We start from the raw sequence: 23,200 nt of genomic DNA, 5'->3' as shown, positions 1-23,200 counted from the left end.
CAGCCAGAGCCCCCTTCCCTCCTTCCTCCCCTATAAATGGCTGCACTGACAAGGCCTGTACTCCCACCCAGCTGCACACTCCATCTGCTTTGTTCTGCCCCTCAATGCCAGAGAGACCCCCATTTCTGCCAAAACTTTAGAGGCTCCAGGGCCCCAGGAATGACCCCTCTACCTCCTGGTGCTGAGATTTGGTTCATAGGCCAGCATGTTTGGGGAAGATAGAATCCTGAGAGAAGGGCTGGACTGCACTGGTCAAAGCTGGGGCACTGGCTTTCAGAGGCTCTAATTCTCCTTTAAAAATCAAACAGTATCCTCCCCATCTGCATTTTTATTTAAAACTACTTCTCATCTGTACAGTAACTCCTTTGCCTACCCCCAGCACCACCACAAGGAGGTTGAGGAGCAAATCAGAGAGGTGTTAAAAATACTCAAGAGATTTTCTTTGCTTTGTCCCTCCAGGATCAGAAATAGGTGACGGGCCAGCAACACATTTCCCCCTTTCTCCAGCCTCCAAGGAACCAGCAGAAGTAGATCAGGTGACTCCCCCTCCACCCAGTTCAAGTCTACGGGGAGTGTCTGCAAGGGGGTATCTCCCTAGTGCGAGGAGGCCGGAAGAGAGCATCCCAAGGTACCCAGCTTGGCCTGGGATGGCAGAGGACTCCTCTTTCTCATTCTGAGGCCCCTCCAGCTCAGGACCTTGGGCTGCTCCAGTCTATTCCACAAAACTATCAACTTGCTAACATACTGTACTGGAATGGAGGGAAAAGAGACTGAGGAGGAACAGAAAGAGATAGATTCTCCAGTTCAGGTTTTGACCTCTACCTCCTCTGGACTCTAGGAATTCCCTGTGGCCTGACTCCCCAGAAAAACTTGCCTGAAGGCCAAGTAGAAATGAGGACCCACACCCAATTGGTTTAATTAAAAAAAAATTGGGGTCAAATTGATTTGAAATTTGACATTAAACTGTGGTCTCTTCCGGCCATATTTCAAAACGCATCTTTATAAAAACTCCCAGGTTATCTTTTTTTTCTGGCGGGACAAACACCCAGAGAGTACCTCCTATATTAAATGCTTAGAAGAGAATATGATGACATCTCATAATGCAACAAACAGTTACTTAAAGACCCCAAATAAGCATATGCCCTGGTGTTATAATTAGTGTCTCTAAGCATTTTACTTATGAGCTAAGCTTAATGCACGGATTCAAGGTTCATTTCAGGTCGCCAGTTAAAAAGATCTCTGTGAGGCCATTCAGTATTTTTCCTTCTCATTTCCCCTCCCTCCTTGAAATAGGAAGAGAGGGACTCTGGAAGAACATACAAATGTAGGTTTGGGAGAGAGTGAGAGAATTAACAAGCTAACCTTCTTTCAGTATCCAAGTGCTTAAACCCAAGCGATCGGGAAAGAGGGATGGGAGTTTTTAAACTCCCTCCAGTCCTGGCCCATGGTTACTGGACTCCAACTGCCTGGACCCCGTCTGGGGGTAATCCCTGAAAAAACAGGCCTGCCTGGAGGGAGGAGGAGCTGGGGGATCCAGCTGTTTGGCCCCTTTAGGGGAAGCCTGGTGGGGCTGATGTGGGTTGGAGTCAGGTCTTCACCTTGGAAGACTTCTTTGGCCCCACCAAACGTCCTGCAAGGACGTGTGGGTAATTGGATTTTTAAAATGTGTGCGGCTGGGTAGGTTTTAATTAAATTTTATATGGTGACTCAAAGGTTGTCTTTGGGAGAGAAAATTGCGCAGAGGATTGGCCATGCCCAGAGCGCTTTCTTTTGTGCAGCTCCCCACCCCACCAGAGCCAGTCGGGGGAGAAAGGTTTCTTCCTCCCTCAGTTTCTCCTTCCCCAGATATCTGCCTCTCCCCTCTCCAGTTCCGCTCCCGCACTCCCCGAGCCCACAAGTCTTCCTTACCTCGAGCATCCCTTGCTCGCTTTCTTCTGTCTTCACACACACACACACACACACACACACACTGCCTCCTCCCCTCTTCCACCCCGCCCCAGCCGCTAGACGCCGCTGCGGCCGGCTCACGCACGCTGTAAACTTTTGACCCTCCAACTTCGCGACCCCTCGGGCAATAACACTGGCCTCACGGCCCAGAGTCTCATTCTGCTGCGCCGGCTGCAGAAACCCAAGCGCAAAACGTCTTCCCTGCCCTTCCTCCCCCGCCCCCACTAAGGGCCTTAGGCCTGGAGAAGAGGAGTCAGTCTTTCGATTATTCAATAACTCCTCCTCGGGAAAAGATGCTGACTCCACTTCCGGCTTTTTTCACCACTTCCCGCATTTTCACCGTTCTCTCATGTTTAGATGGCTGGAAGAGCTTTTGACGACCCACCCCTCTACATTCTTGTCCCCCAGAATGGGGCCGCAGTTGCCGTTGACAGGAGTGGGGACATATGGGAAGCCATAGAATGGGCTGACCTGGAGAAGGGTGTTTCTGGGGTGAAGAGTGGAAAGAACTTGGAGCAAGTGTTCCTTGGGAGAGGAGGGGGCCATAGGCCCCCAAAAGGCTGGAGAGAGAGAGCTCAGCGTCCAGGCTTTGCGAGGCCCAGCGGGCCCGGGGCCACCTCGCGCGGCCGCTCGCTGGCGCCTTGGAGGCTCCAGCCTGGCTGTGAACTTGGTCTAAGGCGGACTCTACTGGCAGCTCGGGGACGTTACAGCCTCAGCCTCTGCCTCTCGGCCAGCGCAGCGACCGCGCGGCGACCTGCGCTGTTTCGGTTTCCTTTGCTCCCAAATATCGCTTCCCAAGCCCCCACTTCTCAGAGAAGGATTTTGTTCCTCCTTTCCTTGGGGCCCTTGGGGGTTGGAAAACAGAAAAGAGAGAGTTAGAGAGAAAAAGAGACTGGAACAAGCAGAAGCTCCGATATACAGGGATTATGCTCCATCGTGTCTCCAAGCCCCAAAGAGGAGATGTTCCCACACGCAGGGACTTTCCCCCTTCGGCTCCCCTAAACGCTTCTTTTCAGGCTGAATCCCCTCCTCTCCACCTGGCCCTCCTGGGTCATCTCTTGGCTAGGCAAGCGGTGTTCGGGCCTGCGAAGTACCTTTCCTCTCTAGACACATTCGTCCCTACCCCACTGGGCTCCGAGGTCAGGGATCGCTGCAGCCAAAGTCAGCCGCCACGCTCAGAGGCTGCAGCGAGGCCGCAGCTATGGGGGCTCAGCCCGAATCCACTCAGAGAAAAAGACCAGAGCGTGGCTGTGCAGCTAGGGAGGAAAAGCTAGAAAATGCCAAGACGAGATTTAAGGAGAGAAAAGACAGGACAGAGGACGCCTAAATCTTAGAGAAAGGAGAGAGAAGGGGGAGAGAAAGGGATTAAAAGTTATAAAGGTGCTGATATTCGGGGTCCGACAGGTCCAGAACTGCCCGAAGTCCAATCCTCTCCAGTCTCCTAAATCCCCCACTTCCTCTTGGAGCCCGAAATCTGGGTCTCAATAAATTCGCCAAAAGGTGGGGAAAAATCGGTCTAAACCTGTGGGCCTGCCCCCAACCCGGCCGGGAGCGATGTAGGTGGCGGCGGTGCGGCCAGCGGCGCGTAATGTATGCGGCAGCGGCTCGGAGCCCCAAGTAGGCCGGCGCTCCGGCCCTGTCTGCTGACCTCTGCGTGATCCCGGACTCTATGAATTATTGATGAGATATGAGCGTTGATTTCCCCTTTCAGGATGCAAACTCCATTATATTGTTAAAATGGCGATTTAATCGTTGAGAATAGCTTTGGTGTGGGTTTTTTCCCCAAACTCATTTGCGCCTCCTTCCTTTTCATTTAACTCTCTTAATTAAATCCTTTAACATATTTTAATCACTTTTTGGAGGGAGGGGTAGGAGGAAGAGGAAGGACATCACTACCACCACCAACAAACACTAAAAACAAGCCAGAAAACCATAAAAAGCTTCTACCTTGGGGAAGTTGAAAGGAAGGTGGGGAGGAGGTGTTAACCCCTCTAGAAAGGTCGTGCTGGGAACAACCACCAGAGGATACATGCATCCGAGTGCTGGGGCAAACTAACTCTGACAAGGAAGTGTTGGGCCTGGGAGGTGTTTAATTCCACCCGGGAGGAGAGTTGTGTGTGGAGTCCGACTGTGGAGAGTAAGTCAGGCTTACCCTTCTTGCTGAGAAGTCGAGGGACATGGAGCTTGGGGAAGACACGTGTTTCTTGAGGGGAGCGATTCTCCAATCTGAAACCCGGGGCACGGCTTACCGAGAAATGTCCATTCTCTTTACCGCCCCTATTTCTCCCCTCCCCCACCCCAAGCAGCTCGGTTTCCAGGCGATGTCTGGGTTAATTAATATGGATGTGTAACAGCGCTGCAGCAATCGATAAATCCCGCTGTGGGCAGATCCCAGCCTCGAAATCCGATTACTGTGAGAAACTCCAAAAAATGGAAACAGTGACCAGTGGGCTCTCCGCTAAAAGAGGGGAAAGGTTCTTGCTAAGCCCCGTTCTCCTTGGTTGGCTGGGTTGGTCCCCAAGCTGGGAAACCCATGCAGGCAAGCGCCTTCTCTGCTCTGTCCCAAAAGGGACTGAGTCTGGGGGACCGTGCTGAGCGGTTCACTTCTCCCTTGCTCTGAATTCTTGGCTTCCACCTCAGCATCCAAACCCCAAGGATAAAGGAACCAGCCCAAGAGAAGAGCTTCCACGTGGATCCTGCCCCCATACCCTGCCCCCCCAAACCCCAGTGAATACTTCTCACAGCCAGGGAAGAGTTAAGTGTCCCTGTTGCAGTTACCAAGAGGAAGCCGATGAAATATGGGCGCTTGGAACTCCAGGCCCGGCTGGCTTTCCTGTTTACATTTCTTTATACTTCCTCCTACCCCGAAGCCTCGGAGAAACAAAACAAAAAACCAAACCAAAAAAATAACCAAATAAAACAAAACAAAATTAAATTGTCCATTGAGTGGTGGTCAAGCTGGCCTCAGAGGGAAAAGGGAAAATGTAGCTTTACCCTCCCGCTGCTGACCTCCTCTGCCCTGCCCAGGTGGAGGGTGCTGATGGATGGGCATGAGGATTTGGCTAGTGGGTTCTGGCCTGCAGCTCAGAAAGTTGGGGCCTGGACCCAGCTGGGGAGGGGAATCAGATGGGAGAGGAGAGAGAGGAACAGCTTTCCCAGAGAACGTCTTGAGGAAGACTGGAGAGGAGGACACAGGTCTGGGGCAGAGAGAGTTCCTTTGCACCAGAAACCATTGGAAAACTCTCCTCCTCTCCCCCAACACGTCCTTGCTGGGGTTCAGGGGAAACAGTTGCCCAGAAAACCTGAAGTGGGGAAGAGGAAAGCCCAGCTAGGGTGGGGTCTTCTCCAGGCAGGATCTGCTCAGAGCCGGAGGAGACCCTTCAAGAGTTCTGGCTGTTGCAGCAGAAGTGGGCACCCCCGCCAGAGCCGCTCTTCACCACTCCGGAAAATCTCTCTAGATATGCTCAGCAGATGTCCCTGGGCCGCTGGCCCCAGACATTCTATATCAGAGTTTGCAGGACTGATGTGGGAGGGGGCCAAAAAATCTTTAGTGGCAGGCCTGGTGGTCTGGGGTTTCTGGGAGAGGGTGGCTGGCGGCATCAGAGTGAGACCAGGGGCACAATAGGAGTGGGGTTTCCCAGGAGACCCCAGGTCAGATTCTGTGCCCACTGCACTCTTCCTTTGCACCTCATTCACCTCATTTGTCTTGTCCAGAGTAGAAGCCTGTGGAAGTTATGCCTCCAAAATTTATTGGTATTTTAAATGGTGCTCGACATCCTTTGGGAACTGACCAGAGTCTCCTTTCCATGGGATACAAATGCCCCATCGTTTCGGGGGAGATGTATCTTCACAGTAAGGTGAGGACCCCAAGCTCTCTGTCCTCTTTGCACTCAAAGCCTGTGAAAGGTCTCCTGTAAATCAGGCCTGGGCAGGGAATGCAGAGCTCAGGGAATAGAGAGCAGCTGCAGGAGAGAGAGGAAATTAGGAGAGAGTGCAGATGTTCTTTAATGTGAAATGGGGAGAATCTTGTGACCCTCTCCTTGTCCCAAAGATCAGAAGCCCCTTAAGATGCCACATGACCAATTCCAGGAACAATGGGAGCTGATGAGCTAAATCCAGAGAGGGTGGGCTGGCAAAAGCAGGAGTGACAGGGTGGTTGACCCCCCATGGGTCTTAAAATTGGGAGGTCAGTTTGGTGAGGAAGAGGCCTCCAGTTTTTAGAAGGAGGGTGACTTATCCTTAGAAAATAACGGGCCCCAGGGAGTCAAATAATAAAATCCTTCTGGTTTGTGGTGCCACAAAACAAAGGTGCCTCTGGGCTCTGGTAGGGAGAGAAGAAGGAGAAAGGAGAGGAGAGGAGAGGGAAAGAGCACCTTTCCAATTTTCTCTCCCAGCTCCTAAGTCCCTTTTTATTCTCCTGACAGTTGGGGCTCTGTGTTCTTCAGCAAGTTTTATTTTTGGAGGGATTGCCAGGGATCTGCTTAAACACCTACATCCTCTAGATAAAAAAAGAAGCTCTATATGTTAATATAAATGTTTCAGACATTAAAAAAAAAAAGAAGCTCTCCCCTTCCCCCCACTCCTGGCCAGAAATTTGAGGGAAATGCCCCCTCTGTCTGCTCCCTGCTTGGACCTCAGGACCCTACATAGAGCCAAAGACAGAAGGTTGGCCTGGGACCAGAAGGCTGAAGCTGGGTGCAAAGGTGCCATGCTCCCCATCCCTGATAGCCCTAATGGGGCCATGGAGAACCAGGGGTACCCCCTTTCACGGGTTTCGAAGATCTAAAAGCCAGAGAGTGTCCCAGTGCAAGGCAGCCCACAGCAGCTGCATTAGCCTTCTCCGGACTTTTTCTCAGCTCAGATGTATCCAGATAAAAGTGCCCGGCGGCTCGCTCCCACACACCCCTGACAAATGAATGTCATAAAGTTCCTTTCCTGGGGGTGGGGAGATGGCTGTCTGAAGATACCCAGTAGTGAAGTGGCCCCCCCACACACGGGGCCCTCCCTTCAGCAGTAAACACCCCTCTTTCTTGCCCCCTAAATTTCCAAGGGCACTGAAAGAACCCACACAAGCTTTGTCCCCACAAAGACTCAGACACTCCTGCAAATAAAACCAGGCACCCCGGACTGCAAAGACCTTATTGAACGGACCCGAGTGCCCCTCTTCAGACACCCAGCTGGTCAGAACTTGATGCAAAACCAGGCTAAATTTCCTCCACTTATCACCCCACAGTCCTGCCGGAGGCAAGGTTTCCTTCCCCCAGTTCCAAGCCCCACAATTGCGAGGGGAAAAGCAAAAACTGGAAGCGACTTACTGCGGGAGAGCTGGGCCTGGGCTGCTGCCACACCACCGCCTTCTGGGCTGGGAGAGCGCTCACCTACCTCTGCCCCCTTCCCCACCACTGCGAGCAGTTAAAGTGTCACTTAACATTCTGGAGAATGTGAAATATACCGCGCGGTGTCAACTCCCCAAAACCATAAAACTAACTTTATGGACCTCACGTGACTTTCTCGAGCCAGTGAGGGGTATCTGTCTGACTTCTCCGCGATTTTTACGATCTAACTTCAAGATAAAACCCCTATCCATTTGACATCTAAATGTCATAGCGACTTTTGGGATAGTTTGCTATGGACAAAGGGGGACAAAGTCAAGGGGGAAGGGGGAAGGAAGGCCCAGTAGAGCCACCAAGACCCTCAGCTGCCTCCTCACCAGCTCCCCCTCCCCCCACAAGTCCTGTAAGAAGTTGGGCCAAGCTGGAAGGGATTGACCGGGTAAGTGTCCAGACTTGACTCTTGTGCTCAGGGTGGAGGCTGACTTGGATGGAGGAGGACTGGCCCCTGGCCCTGAGCCAGTCCAGCTGATGGGGGAACCAAGGGTCTTCCAGGAGGGACCCCAGCTCCTAATCAAGAGGGCAGGTCAGTTGGGCCCCTGGAGAGAGGAAGCCCTTGATAAGTGTAGAGAAGACTGAGGGTGAGAGGAAACCTTTGAAATTGAGCTGATTTTTTTTTTTTTTATTTTGGCCTTAGTGGGTGGCAGAGCTGAACTGGGATTTGGACCAGGGGACAGTGGCGCTGGGCAGGCCTGTATCACTCCCAAAAGGCCAGGAGCCTCCTGCTCAGGACTTAGGCCCAAATTACTTTCCGCTAAGCGGTTTCCAGAGACTTTTTGGCCAGCTGGTGGAAGGCCAGGGTGGAGTCCAGCTCAGCAAAGGCTTGCTTTTTGCCCCAGCCTTGCCCCTTGCCCCAGGCTCATGTGGGGTTTCTGGGTCTCTCAGCCCCCCAGGCATGAAAGCCTGTCCCCTGGCCCAAGTACCGCTGACCAAGCAGAGACATAGGTGGTTGAGAGGGGCTGCTGGTGAGCATCCTGCTTTCCCTTCCCTACACCCCAGGTCTATCAAGAATGGTCTAGGGTGTGCCCGGTGATGGGAGAGGCAGGCCCCAGAGAAAAGACAAGTGGAAGGGCAGTGGAGGAGGGGAAACATTTATTTGACTTCAAGGAAAGCTACAAACAAATACCAAAAGCGAATCACTGAGACAGGCCCGCCCGGCAAAGACAGATTTCACATGTAGCACAGCATCCACTCGCTCACTACAAATGGTCTTGGAAGTGAAATGGGTAGGGAGGAGAGGCTAGATCTGACCCAGACTATCCCCATATTTACAAGCTTTGGGCCCTCTATGCCAAACCCATAGATTCACAGAGAAATACACAAGACATTTTACACTGAGGATTATTTTTGTTTCCGGATGCTCCAAGACCAGGCCTTGTGTGGCCTACCCAGGTGGCAGGAACTTAAATCTCATTATTTACCGGCCCTCTTCTCAACATCACCCCTTTGGTCCTCCCTGGTCCCCTCCCACCCCAGGACCAAGTCTTGGGAGACTTGGGCCTGGGAGTGGGGAGGGAGGAGGAAGAGGAAGGTGGAATGAGACACAGTCATGGACTCCGGTCTCCGAGGCCAGCTCAGCTGGGCCCGGTGCTGCGGCACTATCCGACCTCAACTGCTGCCCCTTTTAGAGAAGTTTCTAGCTGAAACTCAAAATACAGAGATCATCCTTTTATAAATAAGTTAGAAGAACACAGATGGGGAGGGGAAAGTTCACATTAAACATGCGAGTTTCTTTTTTTCCTGGGGGAAGGAGTGCAACCACAGACACGAACGTTCAGAAACACTGGCGGATTTGGGGTGAGCAGAGGGGAGTGGGGAGCATGGTGGGAAAATAATAATTATCATTATTATTACAATAATAACAAGATTAACCAGTCCAAGAGAGAGGGAGCCACAGGAAGACTTAAGACCAAACGAAAAATCGTAGCACAAGGCCCGGGCGAGGCAGGCTCGTGGGAACCGGTCCCCTGCGGGCGGCGGCAGCGCGGGGAGGCTTGGAGGGGCCAGGGCTGGGAGCAGCACGGGCTCTTGGGCCGCCCGGGGCTCCTCCCGGCGGGCTCAAGGCTGGAAGGCGCTGCCGGCTGTAGCCAGGCTCATACTTTTCAGTTTGTTGTCTTTCTTCCACTTCATGCGCCGGTTCTGGAACCAGATCTTGATCTGGCGCTCGGACAGGCAGAGCGCGTGGGCGATCTCGATGCGCCGCCGCCGCGTCAGGTAGCGGTTGAAGTGGAACTCCTTCTCCAGCTCTAGGGTCTGGTAGCGGGTATAAGCGGTCCGGGCCCTTTTCCCGTCCGGCCCGGTCATATCTGGAGCAGACAGAGCAGCGAGGCAACGTTATTCCGGTTAAGGGAGGGGGCCCTGGGTGGGAGGGGGGCGTGGAGCAGGACCCAGGCGTCCCCGGCACCCAGCTCACCGCAGCTCCAATTCTCCCCACTCCAGATGCCCGCATCCGAGCTCGCTTTCTGCACCCCTTTCTCCTGCAGCCCCCACTTCTGCCGGCAGCGAATGCGCCCGGCTTTGTCTGTTGCTCCCTCCCTGTGCCTCACCCTTCGCTGGGCTCAGGCGGTCGCTCACCCCGGGAGGGAGGAGAACGGTTGCACTTTTGCCCTGGAAGGCTCGTTTTACTGCTCGCCCCTCCTCTGCTAGAAACAGTCTCAAATTTTCGGGGGCAAAGCAGGACCCTTCCCCACGTTACATAAACCTCATCCTTCATCCTAAAGCTAGTTCAAGCTGGGCAAATAAAACCTAAGGCGAATCTGGGAACAAATTATTAAAAATACTCCTCCCCAAACCCCCAGCTAAAGACCTTCTTTGGCTCTGTCCCCCGAGCTGTGAGGACCCTCTTAGAGACTTCTCCCCCTCTGGAGAAAAGAAATCTATATTTGAGGAAAAGCCAAGTTCTCCTCGCCGCCCCCCCCCCCAAACGCGGAGAAGGAAAGCCGAGAAGACAAAAAGGGGAGCGAGAGCGAGAATTACCATGGCTGATGTGAAGCTTCCTCATCCAGGGGAATATCTGCGGAGTCTGCCCCTCGGGCGCGGCTGTGGAGGTGGCCATGGGCTCTGGCTGCGCCCGAGCTAGGCTTGGGCTGCTTAGCTGGCTCGCCGCTTCCTCGGGCTCCGAGGACACGCTGGCCTCGTCTATTTCGGTGAAATTGGCGCTGGAGCTGGCCGGGGTCGCCTGGTCGGAGGGGGACGAAGCAGAGGGCTTGGCGCCGTGGCTGTCGCCGTTGGTGCAGGGCAGGGACTCGGGCGAGGACAGGGAGCAGCTCGACGCCGCTTGCCTGAAGCGGGGCTCCTGGGAGGGCGCAGGGAAGGCGCGCGAGCTCTCGCCCACCGCCCCAAAGTGGCTGGAGGAGGCCGAGGAGCGGTTGACGCTGAGGTCCATCCCATTGTAATTGTAGCCGTAAGAGCCGGTGTGCATGGCAGCGGGATCCCTGTAAGAGCCGCTCAGAGAGCTGCCACTGCCATAATTTAGCAACTGATAGTCCGGGCCATTTGGATAACGCCCCGAGAAGGAGTTTACAAAGTACGAGCTCATTTGGGTGATTTTGGAGGGCTTGATTTGTGGATCGTGGTCGTTATAACCCTGTGCTTCACGATTTATGATGTATTAATGAATTATAGCGATGCACTGTACTTCGTTTTGCTATGTATGCGGCCAAATATGGGGGGGGGATGGAAGGGGGATGGGGGGGCGTTAGGGAATCACGTGCTTTTGTTGACCAGTCGTAAATTCTCGCTGATGACCTCAAGAGGTAATTCATGCTCTATGGTTACAAATAATGACGATCCGAGAATCGTTAGGGCCGATTCAATGCGAGCCTCCGAGAGAGGGGGAAAAAGGAGAAGGGGGAGAAACAGGGAGAAGGTTGGCGGCGGCCTCTGAGCAGAGCGCGCCACCTCCCGGCGAACGGCGGGAGCGCGGGCCGCAGACCGCCATGGCGGCGACAGCTGCCTTCCTGCTGGCTCCGTGCAACCGCGGGGCTCGAAAGAAACCCGGCCTAGGCTCACCCAAAGGGTTGAATCTTTTAGAGGAGAAACCCGATTGAGCCTTTACCCACCTTCTCGGGAGTGGAGTTCGTCTGTGCATCGGTCCTTCTCCCTGTCGTTATTATTATTATTATTATTATAACAACTCTGGATAAGATGACCAAAAATTGAGTTGCTCTTCCCTTACTCGGGCTTTGCAAGTCTCCGAGTTGGGGACGGAAATGGGGGAGAGGTTGGAAGATGTCTGTGAAAAACAATGATTGCAAAGGGTTTCCCCTGTGAGCTCAGCCTGGCCTGCTTCCTGACCGGGATGCAGTGGCCCATCCACAGCATCCAGGCCAAGCCGGTAAGGCTAAGCCGAGGGTTCGAAGGAGAAGCCTTCGCTTCTCCTTGTTCCCTTAGAAGTTTGAAATCCTCTTCCTGACCTCTTCGTCATCCTTAGCCCAGAACATAAGAAGGGCAGAGCAAGACAGGGACCCCAAAGGAAGAGGCCGGCTGGGGCTAAGTGGTCTAATTGCGAGAAAAACGGTGGAGGCGACCGCGTCGGGGGCTGGGGTTTGGGTGTAAACATGGTCCTGAGAGTTTGGGACCAAGGCAGAATCCTTTCGCCTTCTCACCAGCTGCCCGCTATTGCCTTGGGATGCCCCACTTGAGACCCCTTGCTGGCATCTGGGTAGTTTCAGAATTTGCCCAGCGGCCCACTCCTTCCCAGGAAAAGGGTTCCGAGGACCCGCGGCCCCTTGCTGAGCGCGCTGGGCGGCCAAAGACCGCCACAGCTGGGCCCCTTCTGCCAGGCGGCTATTTTCTTTAAAAATAAAAAAGGGAGAGAGAGGGAGGAGGAAGAAAGGAAAACAGTCTCCGCAGCTTGCCGCCTGGGTGAGGGTGAGGGTGGGGGTGGGGACAGAATGGGTCGGTTTTGGTTGATGGGATGAGACCGAACTGCCCTATCACCTGGCCTCCTGCCCTCAGGTCTCCAAAGAGCGGGGGAAAGTCTTGCCCTTCGCCCAGCGCCTGCCAGCAGCTTCACATTCCCCTACTTGTCGCTGAGCTACTACTTGAGGCAGGAAGGGGTGCCGGGAGCCTTCAGCTGAGGGCAGAGAGATAGATACCCGGTGGCCCCAATTTAGGCCAGGAGCCGAGGGCCAAGGCCGGCGGAGACCAGGCCATGTAGGCAGGCCAAAGACCACGGGCCTTGGCGATCCTGCGGACAGAACAGCGCTGCTGAGGCACTGAGACCCGCCTGGCTCAGTCTCTGCAAGAGCTCCCGGCTAGAGGGCCTCGGTGGCGTCCCTCGTGCCACGGACAAACGAGGAAATGCTAGAGACTGAGAGGGAAACGGCCCTTCTCAGTCCCCCAATTCCGCACCAGGAGAGGCCGTTGTGAGCCTCAGCACTGGCGAGGCGAGGCGCTGGAGCCTGGGCCGAACCGCTGTAGCCTTTATCTCAACTGTAACTTCCGAGCCGCATCTGGCCCTCTGGGGCCGACCAGGGCTCCTGCCTTTGCTGCGGAGTTTCCGGCACGGGGACGCAGGGGTGGCGGTGGGGGTGGGGGAGTGGCAGGGGAGGAGCAGAGGTGACCCGGCAGCGAGGTTTTACGTCTTTATTATTATTATTATCATTATTAATAATATTAATATTATTACCGAAGTATTTCACGTCCAGAGCTAAGACAAGACTACAAACACAACACATAGAAAATTAATAAAATAGAACTTTGTTTTCTTCTGAGGCTCCTCTTCTTACTTCTAGGTAGTATGTGCTCTTTCCAGTGGCTTTGGGGAGGGGCTGGGAGAGAGGTCTGGGGTCAGGGAGTCTTCGAGGCCCCCGCTGAGGGGACTGCGAATCTACCATTGAACCGTGCACGGGGGACATGGACGAAATGAGACGCGACACGGAACGAGAGCATTTTGCTCTGCTTCCAGGAAACATCAAGTGAGTCCGGTCCTCAGTTCTCACGGGGGAGCCTCTTTGGGCTCAGGAGGTTCCACGGGGATGGAGGGGGCGCTGGGGTGCTGGCTGGGCTCAGGCAGCGCGGCCTCCCAGCGCCCAGCGAGAGCTCTGCGGGCGGGGGCGTCCAGGAGAGCAGTGGCCCCGCCTGTCGCGCGCTGGAGAGCAGGTCCCCAGGCTCCCCGCCCGCAGAGCCTTCTCGGGGCTCTCCGATGCCCTTGGCTCCCCAAAGGCCTCTCCCTTCGCGTCCCCCCGCCCCCTTCCAGCGCCTTCATTCGGCTGGTTTTTCTTCTTCCTCCTCGGCACTGAGCTGAGACGCGCTGAGCAGTTTGCTCTCCTTTTTCCACTTCATGCGCCGGTTCTGGAACCAGATCTTGATCTGCCTTTCCGTCAGGCACAGGGCGTGCGCGATCTCGATGCGCCGCCGCCGCGTCAGGTAGCGATTGTAGTGAAACTCCTTCTCCAGCTCCAGTGTCTGGTAGCGCGTGTAGGTCTGGCGGCCTCGCCGGCCACTGGGCCCAAAGGAGGAACCTGTTACGCAGAGAGGAGATGCTGAGGCCTGGGGTCACCAGGGCCAGAGCCCCCCTCCCCCACTCGACCCTCGAACGGGGACTCTAGCCTGTCCCGGGATGCCCTCCACTCTCCCTGTTTCCCTGCCCCCCACCCTTCCTCACTCCTCCAGCGCCCCCTCCAGATTCCCTCCAGGTCTCCTAGGCTTATGCCTTCTGTCTAGATTCTTGGTAGGGGGATGGGAGGAGCAGTTTTAAATCCCACCTGAGCCTAGGGGGAGGGGCTGGGAAAGCACTGGCTAGGTGTGTCTCTTCCTAGCCGCATCTTTTCTTTCCATCCATCTGGCTCCCCCACCATCCTGTGATAGATTCCGGCCCTTAATCCGTAATGACGTAGATCGATCCGTAGTCGGCATTAAGGGCGCCTCACTTTCGTGTCCCGTTAATGGACATCAATTTGGGACTTAAGGCCGACAAATAATCCAACCTGAGATCCCGGCGCCTGCTTCTCCTTCTGTTCCCCTCCGCCCGCTCCCTCTCTTTCTTCTTCTCCCTCCCTCCTCTGACTACCACCCCTTTCCTGGTGCCTCATCTTTCCCCAGCCCCCGACCCCCAGGGAAAACCAGTCCGGGACAGACTCAACCCTCCCTCGCCAGCGTCACGCCGCCCCTCTTCCCATGACGCACTCCGTTTTTAATGAACAGTCTTGGAGTGGGGGATCGGACCAGAGCTGGGGGCGACAGGGAGAGCCCAGCCAGTGACTGCGGCCCCTGCCCGCCTCCCTGACCCAGAATCCCGGCTGCGGCCTGGCGCTCCGGGAGAACCCACTCGTTCCCCCTGACTCGGAGTGCATCTGGGACTTTGCAAACTTTGCAACTCCTGAGGGCGAGAGGGCAGCGCGGGAGACCGGTGCAGGCGCCCAATCTTCCCTAAGCTCCGACCCGAGACGCTCTCTCTGGAGGAGAAGGGGGTGCTCTCTAGCTCTGGCTCCGGGAGGGGGGCCCGTGGGGGTCGCGGCGGCCGCAGCAAGTCTCACTCACTGTTGCATGAATTCATCCGCTGCATCCAGGGGTAGACCGGGGTTGAGCACTTCTGCTCCTCCGCCTCGCCGAACACGCTCTTGTCCTGCGCGCAATCGGACTTCCGCGGCTCCGGGTGGAAAGGGGGCGGCTCGTCGGCACCCGAAAGCGCGCAGGCCGACTCCTTCTCGCGGTAGAAGGCCGGCGCCGGCCCGTAGTCGCAGGGCGCCGCCCGGCCGTAGCCGCTGCCGGCCGGCGGGTAATAGGAGGAAGCTGCAAAGCCCTTGTCCTGGCCGGGCCCGGGCCCGTAGGGCGCGGGGTAGTGCCTCAGCGGGTCCGCATAGCCCGACGAGTAGAGCGGGAGCTGGCCCAGGAAGGACTCCTGCCCGCTGGCCAGAGTGACGGGGAAGGTGGAGTTCACGAAATAGGAACTCATTGGGAGGGGAGGCGCGCGCGGCCGCTGCTGCTCCGCCGGGTTTATGATTTGTTGTGTTTTATAGTCCGAGCGCCGCGCCTATTAGTAGTATATCTGAGATTGGGTTTTAGCTGAGGGGGGATGGCGAGGTGCCAGTGAGGGCCAGAAGGAAATACAACCATCTGATCCAACACTGACCAATGGCAGAGGCAGGAATTGTCAAATAGCACCCAGGAGGAGCGCAGCCCGCGCTAGGGACCCGCGCACAAACCTATCAACCTTTTTTTCCCCTCCTTCTTCTCCTTCTGCTTTCTCTCTCTCTCCCCAACAGCACAACGCGTCCTGTTCCACCTACGTAGGATCTGCGAAAGAGGAGTCTGTGCCTTTGAGGGAGGAGGGAGCACTTGGACTGATACCACCCCATCCCCCAGTGATCAAATAAATATATCCCTCCCCTCCCCACGCAGAATAGGAAAAAGTTAATTGTGTTTTCAGAAAAGTTAACCCCTGCCTTGCTTGGGGTTAGGCAAGGCAGGGGTTATTCCCTCCAGGGAAGGTGGGTAAATGTCTCCGAATCTTGAACCTCAATCTCCTTAGAAGAGAACTAAAGGAGAAGGCTGGTTTCTCGGGTTTTGTACTGGTAGAAGGGGAGAAGAGTTCTCCACTGATCAGCATTGTTTTCAGAAAGCGAGAAGCAGAGAAGAAGAAACCCTCTCCTTCTCAGGTTTTGAAAAACGTTTTTCCTGTTTCTCAGATCTACTCCATCTCCTCCAAGCCTGGGTTTATTATTCCTGCTTCTCTGCAACTCTTATGGTCTGAGAGACAGGCCAGAGCCTGCTGCCCAGAGGACCCAGAAGGCTGGGAAATGGGAGCAGGGTCTGAGGCTAAGCTTCTCCCTCTGGTTGTGCAGCTAGGCTAGGAGCTTCTGGGAAGGCTACCGCTGCCGCTGCCCAAGACATCTTGCCTGGTTCTAGTATGTACTGCTTGCTCTTGGCACAGGAAGGGGCACCGGGAAGAGGGGGATAGGGAGAGGAGGGGTGAAAGGCATCCTCCAACCTAGGTTGTCTGATCCCTATCCTGCCTGCAACCCTCCCTCCACCCCACCTCCTACCCCAAAAGACATTAGAATATACTGGGCTATAGATTCTTAGGAATCAAAGGTGTTTCAGTAAGTCTGGGTTCAGGGAAGAAATTGTTCCCTCCTCCAGTTCTGGGTCCTCAAACCCTCCTGATATTGGAGACAATCAGAGACCAACGGGAAGAGAGGAGCCCTTGCTCCTTTTCCAGGTCTCTCCAGAAGCTGACAGTTCTTTTTAAAATTAATTCTTTCTCAAGACTTGGTTTTTGTTTAGTTTTATAAGGAGGGAGGGGGGTTGGGTCCTCCTGGGGTTGCAGTAGGCAGCTTACAACTATCATTCCATATCCCCTCTCCAGATGCTCACTACCCTTCTGTTTGTCTCTCAGCATCTCTACAATCCCTACCACATCTCATGTTTGTATCACCAGCTTGCTGCCTACAAGCTTTGGTGTGAGAGAGTGTGTACATCTCTGGCTCTCTCTCTCTCTCATCTAAGGAAAATGAGCATTGGAGGCAGGCTGGAAGACTCAGCCATGGTGTATTTTCAACATTCTAATGTGCACGTGGAGGCCAGGCATAAAGGGTGACAACCTTCGGACCTGGGGCCAGGAATGGGCCAGGGTGGGAGACAAAACCTGATGATGAAGGGGCTGGGCTGACCCTTCTCTGACTTGTTCTTTGGGCTCCTTTTTATGGGACAATTCTGCCCACTGAAGATGGCACAAGACATTAGGAAAAGAGGTAGAGGGCTGAAGTTGGTGACCAAGGGTGGGAACTTGGTTGCTTGCAAAGTGGCCTCCAAGGCTCCCTGAACTCAGGACAACTTCTGGGCTGCAACTTCATGGCTAAGTGGCTATTCCCAGTTGTCCCATCAACCACTTCCTAGCCCAACTCTTTGGGAGGTTTTGTCAAGATTTAAGAAAATAAACTCAAGCCTCCTAATGACGAAGAGTCATAAGTGCTCTAATCCAGCTGTGGTTAGGCCCACTCCTGGAGAGGAATGGGGAACATTTGGGCTGGAGGAGCAAGGTGGGGAGCGTGCCTTGTGTACCTCCCTCCTCCTTGCTACTGAGGTGGGGCCTTGGGCCTCAGTCCTCTGTGCCTCCTCTCTGGCCACAATGTCCTCATACTAGGACTGGATGGTGTGGGCTTTTCCATGAAGCCTGGATAACATAAGATTTGGTGAGGGAGGAAGTCTTCCCCTGTGACAGAAGCACGAGAATAATCGCCTTATCTTTAGAGTCATAGCCCCAAATTAACCTCACCTCTGCAGGTTGCCTGTCGTGAGATGGAGCCGCAAAGGCAGAGCCTGGGCGCCTGGAGTCCGGCATGAAAGGAAATAGCGCCTCATCGCTCTTATCTAAGCCCAGAGGTATTTATGAGCGTTTATTCGTCTGATCCGTTTGTTTGGGAGAAAGAGCAGGCAGGCAGGGCCGGGCCAGAGGCCGCCTGGCTTCTGGAGCCAGATCTCTATGAATCTGTCTGTGGTTCCGTCCACTGCCGTCTGTCTGTCTCCAGGGGGGAATATGTAAATACACAGTGGGCACAGCCATCGGCAGGTCTGGGGTGTCTCCCCCTGCTCAACGAGGAAGTGTGTGTATGGAGAGATGGATATAAATGTGTACTAAGTCTTGAGTACACAGCAGAAGGATTGCATAGAAATCTCACAGGCAGGATTTATAATTGTAATTTTCTGAGCTGTGACTCTGTGGTCCTGTGGACGTACACACATTCCAGCTCCCAGAGAAAAGTGTAAGTTGTGTTCAGCTCTGGAGTAAAATTCTCCTGCACCGGTAATATCAGGGAGGATATTTGCCAGTAGGTGTGTGGAGGGGAGGGGATTGAGACATTGTCCAGGCTTCCCACTTCCTCTCAGCTGCAAAGCTCCCCCCACCCCCAGCTCTTAGGACTGTGGGCACCTTCCCCCACCCCACTCCCAACTGTGATTGGGGTGGGGTGAATTCAAACATCTCAACCCAGTTCTTCCCCTAGACTCTGTGATTCTCTGGTTTTGGGGAACACAAATGTTCCCAGAGGGAGCAGTGTGGCCTCTCCCACTCTTTGAGAGCTGTTTAGAGAGAACATTGCCTTAAAATTGGCCAGTCCAAAGCACAGTACAAAGACATTTCCATTATGCAAATAAATGAACGGCATCTTCTCTGATGGAGGGGGAAGCAGTGACAGTTCAGCTCCCTCTCCCCAGGTCCTTGGGCACCCTAAGAGCCCTTAAGGGTTTCAATCCTCTATACCAGCCGCCTTCCCCTCCCCATCTGTCCTTCGGATTGTCCACAAGAAAAAACCTCCGAGGGGCCCAAGACCTTCGGAGAGCGCTCCCTCGGGGCCTCCGGCACTGGGCCGGGCCTTCTAGCCGCCAGAAAGTCACTCTCTGCTTAAGAGCTGAAAGGGCTTCTCCTGCGGCCCAGACTCGCGAGGCGCCAAAGGCTCCGGGCCGCAGCCCCCGCGTTTGCCCCCAGTACCGCTGGGCCCCTCGACCTCGGCAGCTCCTCCAGCTCCGGGCCAGACCCTACTAACACCTCGGCCTGCCTGGCACCGCAGGCAATTTCCTGGAGCCCCCGCCCAGGAACTGGGGCCACAGCACCTTGAAAGGGGCGGCCAGAGCTTCCTCCTGCGGCTTGAAAGCCCGAGCTAATCAGTAACCCGTGAAACAGGGGCCAATATTCAAACTCGGCGGCAGCGGCGCGTACCCCCGCCCTCGCCACCCGCTTCTGGGAAAGCAGTCGCCTTAAGCGGGTGTGAGGGGTCCGGCAGGAACGGAAATTACAATGGTTGGGTTCCTTACTGATTGATCCCCACTCCCACTCCCCGTTTTTTCCCAAAGCATATTTGTGTCGATTTCGCTTGAAATGATCGGGAATGGGGAAGGGGACCCACACTCACTTGCAAGACACCAACAGTTTCCAGAAAACTCGGCTCAATTCCTTCACCACAGACTCAAATGGCCAAGAAACTGGCAAGACCCACCACCCAACCCGGAGAACACAGACTCGGTTTGTCTTTTGACAACCGAGTGGAACTGCCCGGGCCAGCGCCTCCCCTGCGGGACCCCCACCCCCACCCCTTAGCCGAAAAGAAAACCAAATAAACCTTGAACAGCCTTGGCCTCGGATCTCCCTAGCGGCCCTGGTGATCCCCTCTTGATCTTGGAGGGGGATAGCGGGGAGAGGGCTCTCGACTCTGATCCCCCAATCGTTTGATTCAGGGCCCCCTGCCCGCGGGATGAAGTATTAGTCCTTTTTAAATATGCCCTAGAAAAAGCCGCTTCCCTCAGCCAGCCGCCAGGTTTGGAGCTGGGATGAGGCTGACAAGGGGGAGGCGACGCTTGTTCTCCAATGCACACGCGGGCAGGCGGGAACCAAGATCCAGCGGAAAGCGTCAATCTGGGCCGACGTCCCCAGAATCCCGCCGAACCAGAGCGGCGGGGGCTCCAGTCGTCGGGCATGGTTCAGGCAGTGTCGCGGGGCATTCGGCGCCGAAGCCGCATGTCTCCAAACGGACGGTAGATGGCAGCAAACCGCATAATTTGGGTCAGAGCAAACTGTCTAAGGGATGATTTATACCCCGCCAAGACTACAGGAGAAAAAGACCTTTAGTCTGGGTGAGTTTGGGGAATTTTTCCTTTGAGAATAGGCTCTTAGTGCCGTGGGTGCTGGCCGAGAACTTCTCTGGCTACGCAGCCTAGGAGTCCCTTCAGACACCCATTCCGGGCCTGCTTCGAGGGCATCTACCTGTGCCTCCAGGGGCCCCCCTCCAGCGCCACAAGTGGCTGCTTCTCTCTTCTCAGCTCAGGATTGAGAGGGCCAATATCCCCCTACACACACCCAGACCCCACAATCCCTGGGCAACCAGAGGCCCGAGGCTGAATGCTCTGCGACTGGTCTTTAAAAAGAGGAAAGCAATCACCTATTCCTGCAAACCAAACTAAATCACAGTCTCTCCTGCCCTCCGCGCCCTAAGTCCCTTATCGGTCGTCTGGCAGCTTCCCCAAAAGCCCTCTGTATTTTTAAGTCCTCACCTAGCGACTTGTGCCTTTTTCAACCCCAGCAGCTACTTTAGGAATCTCGGCCTCCCGCCCTACGGTTCTTCTCCCCCCTACCCCCGCCCCCGGAGGCCTGGCTGGGGAATGAAAGCAGGCGCCGGAGGGACAGGATTAGCTGTCTGAGCTCAGTGCCAGGCAGCTTTCTGGCCCGGACACCATCAGGTCCCCTAATGGGATTTTCTTTTAATTTTATTTTTCTCTTTTTTGTTTTTGTTTTTCTCTTTTGTTTACACGCCTAAAACAACGTGTTAAACAGCTTCTTCACAATCACCACATTTGGATCTAGGAAAGTTTGAAATGTTTCCACATCAAGACACACACGGCAATTTTCTCCTCCACCAAAATCCATACCAATAAAACACAAGTAATAGAACCAATATTGCACAGAAATCAACAGGCTAAAACCTACCGCGTTAAAAACCACAAAATTGTCTCCCTGCAGAGCGAGGCTCCCTCCTGCGGGAGTGGCGAACGACCTGGGCATTTTCAGGCATGCTTCCTGGGAGGTCTCCCTCGATTTGGGTGCCTCCACCCACAGCCCTTTAATTTCAGAAATATCTCCGAAGGGAGATAATGAGTATTTCTCTGTGAATTGTTCTTTCTGTGTCCCTCTAGACGCCTCCTCGCCCTCGCTGGCTCTGCGGAGATTCCAGGCCCTCCAGAGACCAGGACGTCCCTCAGCGCCACCGCCCCTTGTGCCAGTGCTGCCGGGAAACCACCGATACCCGATACCCGCACCGGGCAAGAGAACTGCGCGGGGGCAATTGGGGGAGGCCGGAACAAGGGAAGGATGGTGGGAGGGGGAGGGGGCGCAAACCCACAGAGGCCGTCGCAACCGGCTTCTGCCGGCGTCCGAAGCCCAGACATCCCCATCCTCTCTTTTGCAGCCCCCTCGCTTAAACCTCTCCTCCCAGCTTAAAAAGGCTACTTAGAGCTCGCCTCCGTGGCCCCTTTCGGTTCCTCTTCCCGTCTCCCTGCCTTGCTCCCCCTCCAGGAAGCAGCCACCCCTCTCTCGGCCACCGAATGTCCTGGGAAGCTTCTCCCTGCAGCGCCCAGAGGTGGGGTTCAGCCCCGTCTTGGGGGGGAAAGAGAGAGACAAACCCAAGCCCCACCCCCTATAAAATCGATGCAAAAGAATAAGAAGAAATTGTAGAATCTCCCTTACCTTTGCAGAGCTTGGGATTTCTTTCCTCCGATTGAAGGGGGTGGAGAGAAAGGGAAAAAAAAAAAGAGAGAGAGAGAGAGAGAGAGCGTTCGGCTTCTTCTTCATCTTCCAGATAATATTGTCCCAACCTGAGAGCCGTTGCTTCCCCTTCTCTGACTTGGGAAGAGAGGGTGTTCGCTTTTCTGATATTTGCATAGAAAATGGAGTAAGTTCTGGCTTTGAAAAATGGTATCAGGTTGTAGTCCTGGGCAGATTGTCCATTTACCCTCCATTATGACTAAAATCCCAGATCAGCAAGCAAATTAACTTAGAAATTAAAATTATTTTTGGTTTTCTCTTTTGTGTAATTCCCACCCCTCCTTCTCTCTCTCTCTCTCTTCTTTCCTCTCCCCCTCGCTTTTCCTCTCTCTCTTTTGCTTTATCGAGCTGATACTGAAGTATAAAAATATCAAGAGGCTGGAGCCCTGAAGGACGACAGTGCTCCGACCTAGGTGTGGTGTCCAAAAGAATGCTGCATTATAACCACCAGGGAAATGATAAAAAGTTCATGTTCACGATCGCCCGGCCACATGACCGGCGCTGGCCAATCGCTGGATTCAACCACTCATAAACTTCTATCACAAAGTTGTAAATTTTCATAAAACAACAAGGAATTTATTGCATTTCTTCATGGCTGCTCCACCAGCAACGCTTTTCTCAGTCGCCATCTTCTTTTCTTCTCCTTCTCGATTTTTGGGGAAACCCCAATCTGAGAAGGGGTGCGATTTGGGGTGTGGGGAATCAGGCGGAGGAGGCACAAGCATCCAGCTGGGAGGGGGGTTCTTTTTGGAACCTCTCTATTCTCACAGGAGCTCTGTCCCCCTCTTCTAGTAAAAATTCACCCCAAAACCTCCACACAGGGACCGTTCTAAGGCAATCTGGGGGTGAGTTAGGAGCAGCAGCCAGTGTCCAGAGCTACCACTTGCATCAGGGCAAAATGAAAGCTTCAGTGCCCCCTTCCCCACCTCTGAATGCCCCCCTCACTCCCAGCACTATAGATGGCGGGAACCCCACCTGTGAAGCTTGTAGCACTGCAGGTGTGGGGCCCTAGATCTCCTAGGGCCTACTTTTTGCCCCAAAGAGGCTAATGGGGGCCAAGGCGGACACTCTAGCCACTGGATGCTTGCCTCTGCACCCCAGAAATTGGAGGAGGGTAAAGCCGGACCCTTGACTCTCCCACCCACATGTCCACACGCCCAGATTCCCAGGGACAATTCCCTGTGCTCTGCGGGGGGGGGGGGGGTTGCGGTCATTAATGAGGGAACTGAAGGTTTAGGAGCCTTTTACTTACAAATTCAGATTAAACAGATTCTCCTAAAACACGCTTCCTTCCAACCCTCTTCCCCTTCTCTGTTCCAACGCCCGATCTTTAAATTTAAATAATCCAGGGTTTATAATCGAATAGATACTAAAAATCAACTCCGCAGGTCTAGCTACGTAGGCACCGTCCTCTGGGTATTTATCCCTCAATCAAGGGGGTGTTTTGGAGACAAACAACAACCCAGATTCACCCCAGGTTTCCCAGGTCCCCTGAAATATGCCCGAATTTTGAATTGAGCTACCAGCGCCCAAATGCAGGAAAGGAAATAACCTCCCCCACACACAAATGTTTTTCTTTTTTCTCTTTCTCTGTACTCCGGAGAAG

General features: G+C 54.4%; 3 protein-coding genes and 1 long non-coding RNA gene across 6 annotated transcripts in view; 1 reads left to right on the top strand and 3 right to left on the bottom strand.

Moving 5' to 3' along the window:
* HOXB3 (homeobox B3) overlaps nt 1–21,659 on the bottom strand; it is a gene marked incomplete at its 3' end in the record, with an annotated part of 53,954 nt that extends 32,295 nt beyond the window's left edge. For 2 of the 3 annotated variants that reach the window (XM_082373169.1, XM_082373174.1), the window contains exon 1: nt 7,263–7,348. Of the gene's footprint in view, nt 1–7,262; nt 7,349–21,516 lie in introns of those variants that run through there. The other variant, XM_082373170.1, reaches the window with a different exon arrangement.
* Nucleotides 7,553–21,849, top strand: LOC309618850. Its single transcript, XR_014238643.1, has 2 exons — nt 7,553–7,719; nt 17,568–21,849. It is a non-coding gene; the product is annotated as an uncharacterized lncRNA (long non-coding RNA).
* Nucleotides 8,413–11,159, bottom strand: HOXB5 (homeobox B5). Its single transcript, XM_082373222.1, has 2 exons — nt 10,314–11,159; nt 8,413–9,643 (listed from the first exon to the last, which is right to left on the bottom strand). Exons 1-2 carry the CDS (start codon nt 10,873–10,875, stop codon nt 9,396–9,398), a joined length of 810 nt encoding a protein of 269 aa, XP_082229348.1. The 5' UTR covers nt 10,876–11,159; the 3' UTR covers nt 8,413–9,395.
* Nucleotides 12,913–15,347, bottom strand: HOXB6 (homeobox B6). Its single transcript, XM_082373234.1, has 2 exons — nt 14,823–15,347; nt 12,913–13,804 (listed from the first exon to the last, which is right to left on the bottom strand). Exons 1-2 carry the CDS (start codon nt 15,235–15,237, stop codon nt 13,545–13,547), a joined length of 675 nt encoding a protein of 224 aa, XP_082229360.1. The 5' UTR covers nt 15,238–15,347; the 3' UTR covers nt 12,913–13,544.
* Nucleotides 21,850–23,200: the final 1,351 nt, after the last annotated feature.

Source organism: Balaenoptera borealis (assembly GCF_965194805.1).
Source record: "Balaenoptera borealis genome assembly, chromosome: 20".
Taxonomy (NCBI): domain Eukaryota; kingdom Metazoa; phylum Chordata; class Mammalia; order Artiodactyla; family Balaenopteridae; genus Balaenoptera; species Balaenoptera borealis.
Note: the sequence above shows the minus strand (reverse complement) of the source record. Positions and strands in the feature narration are given on the sequence as shown.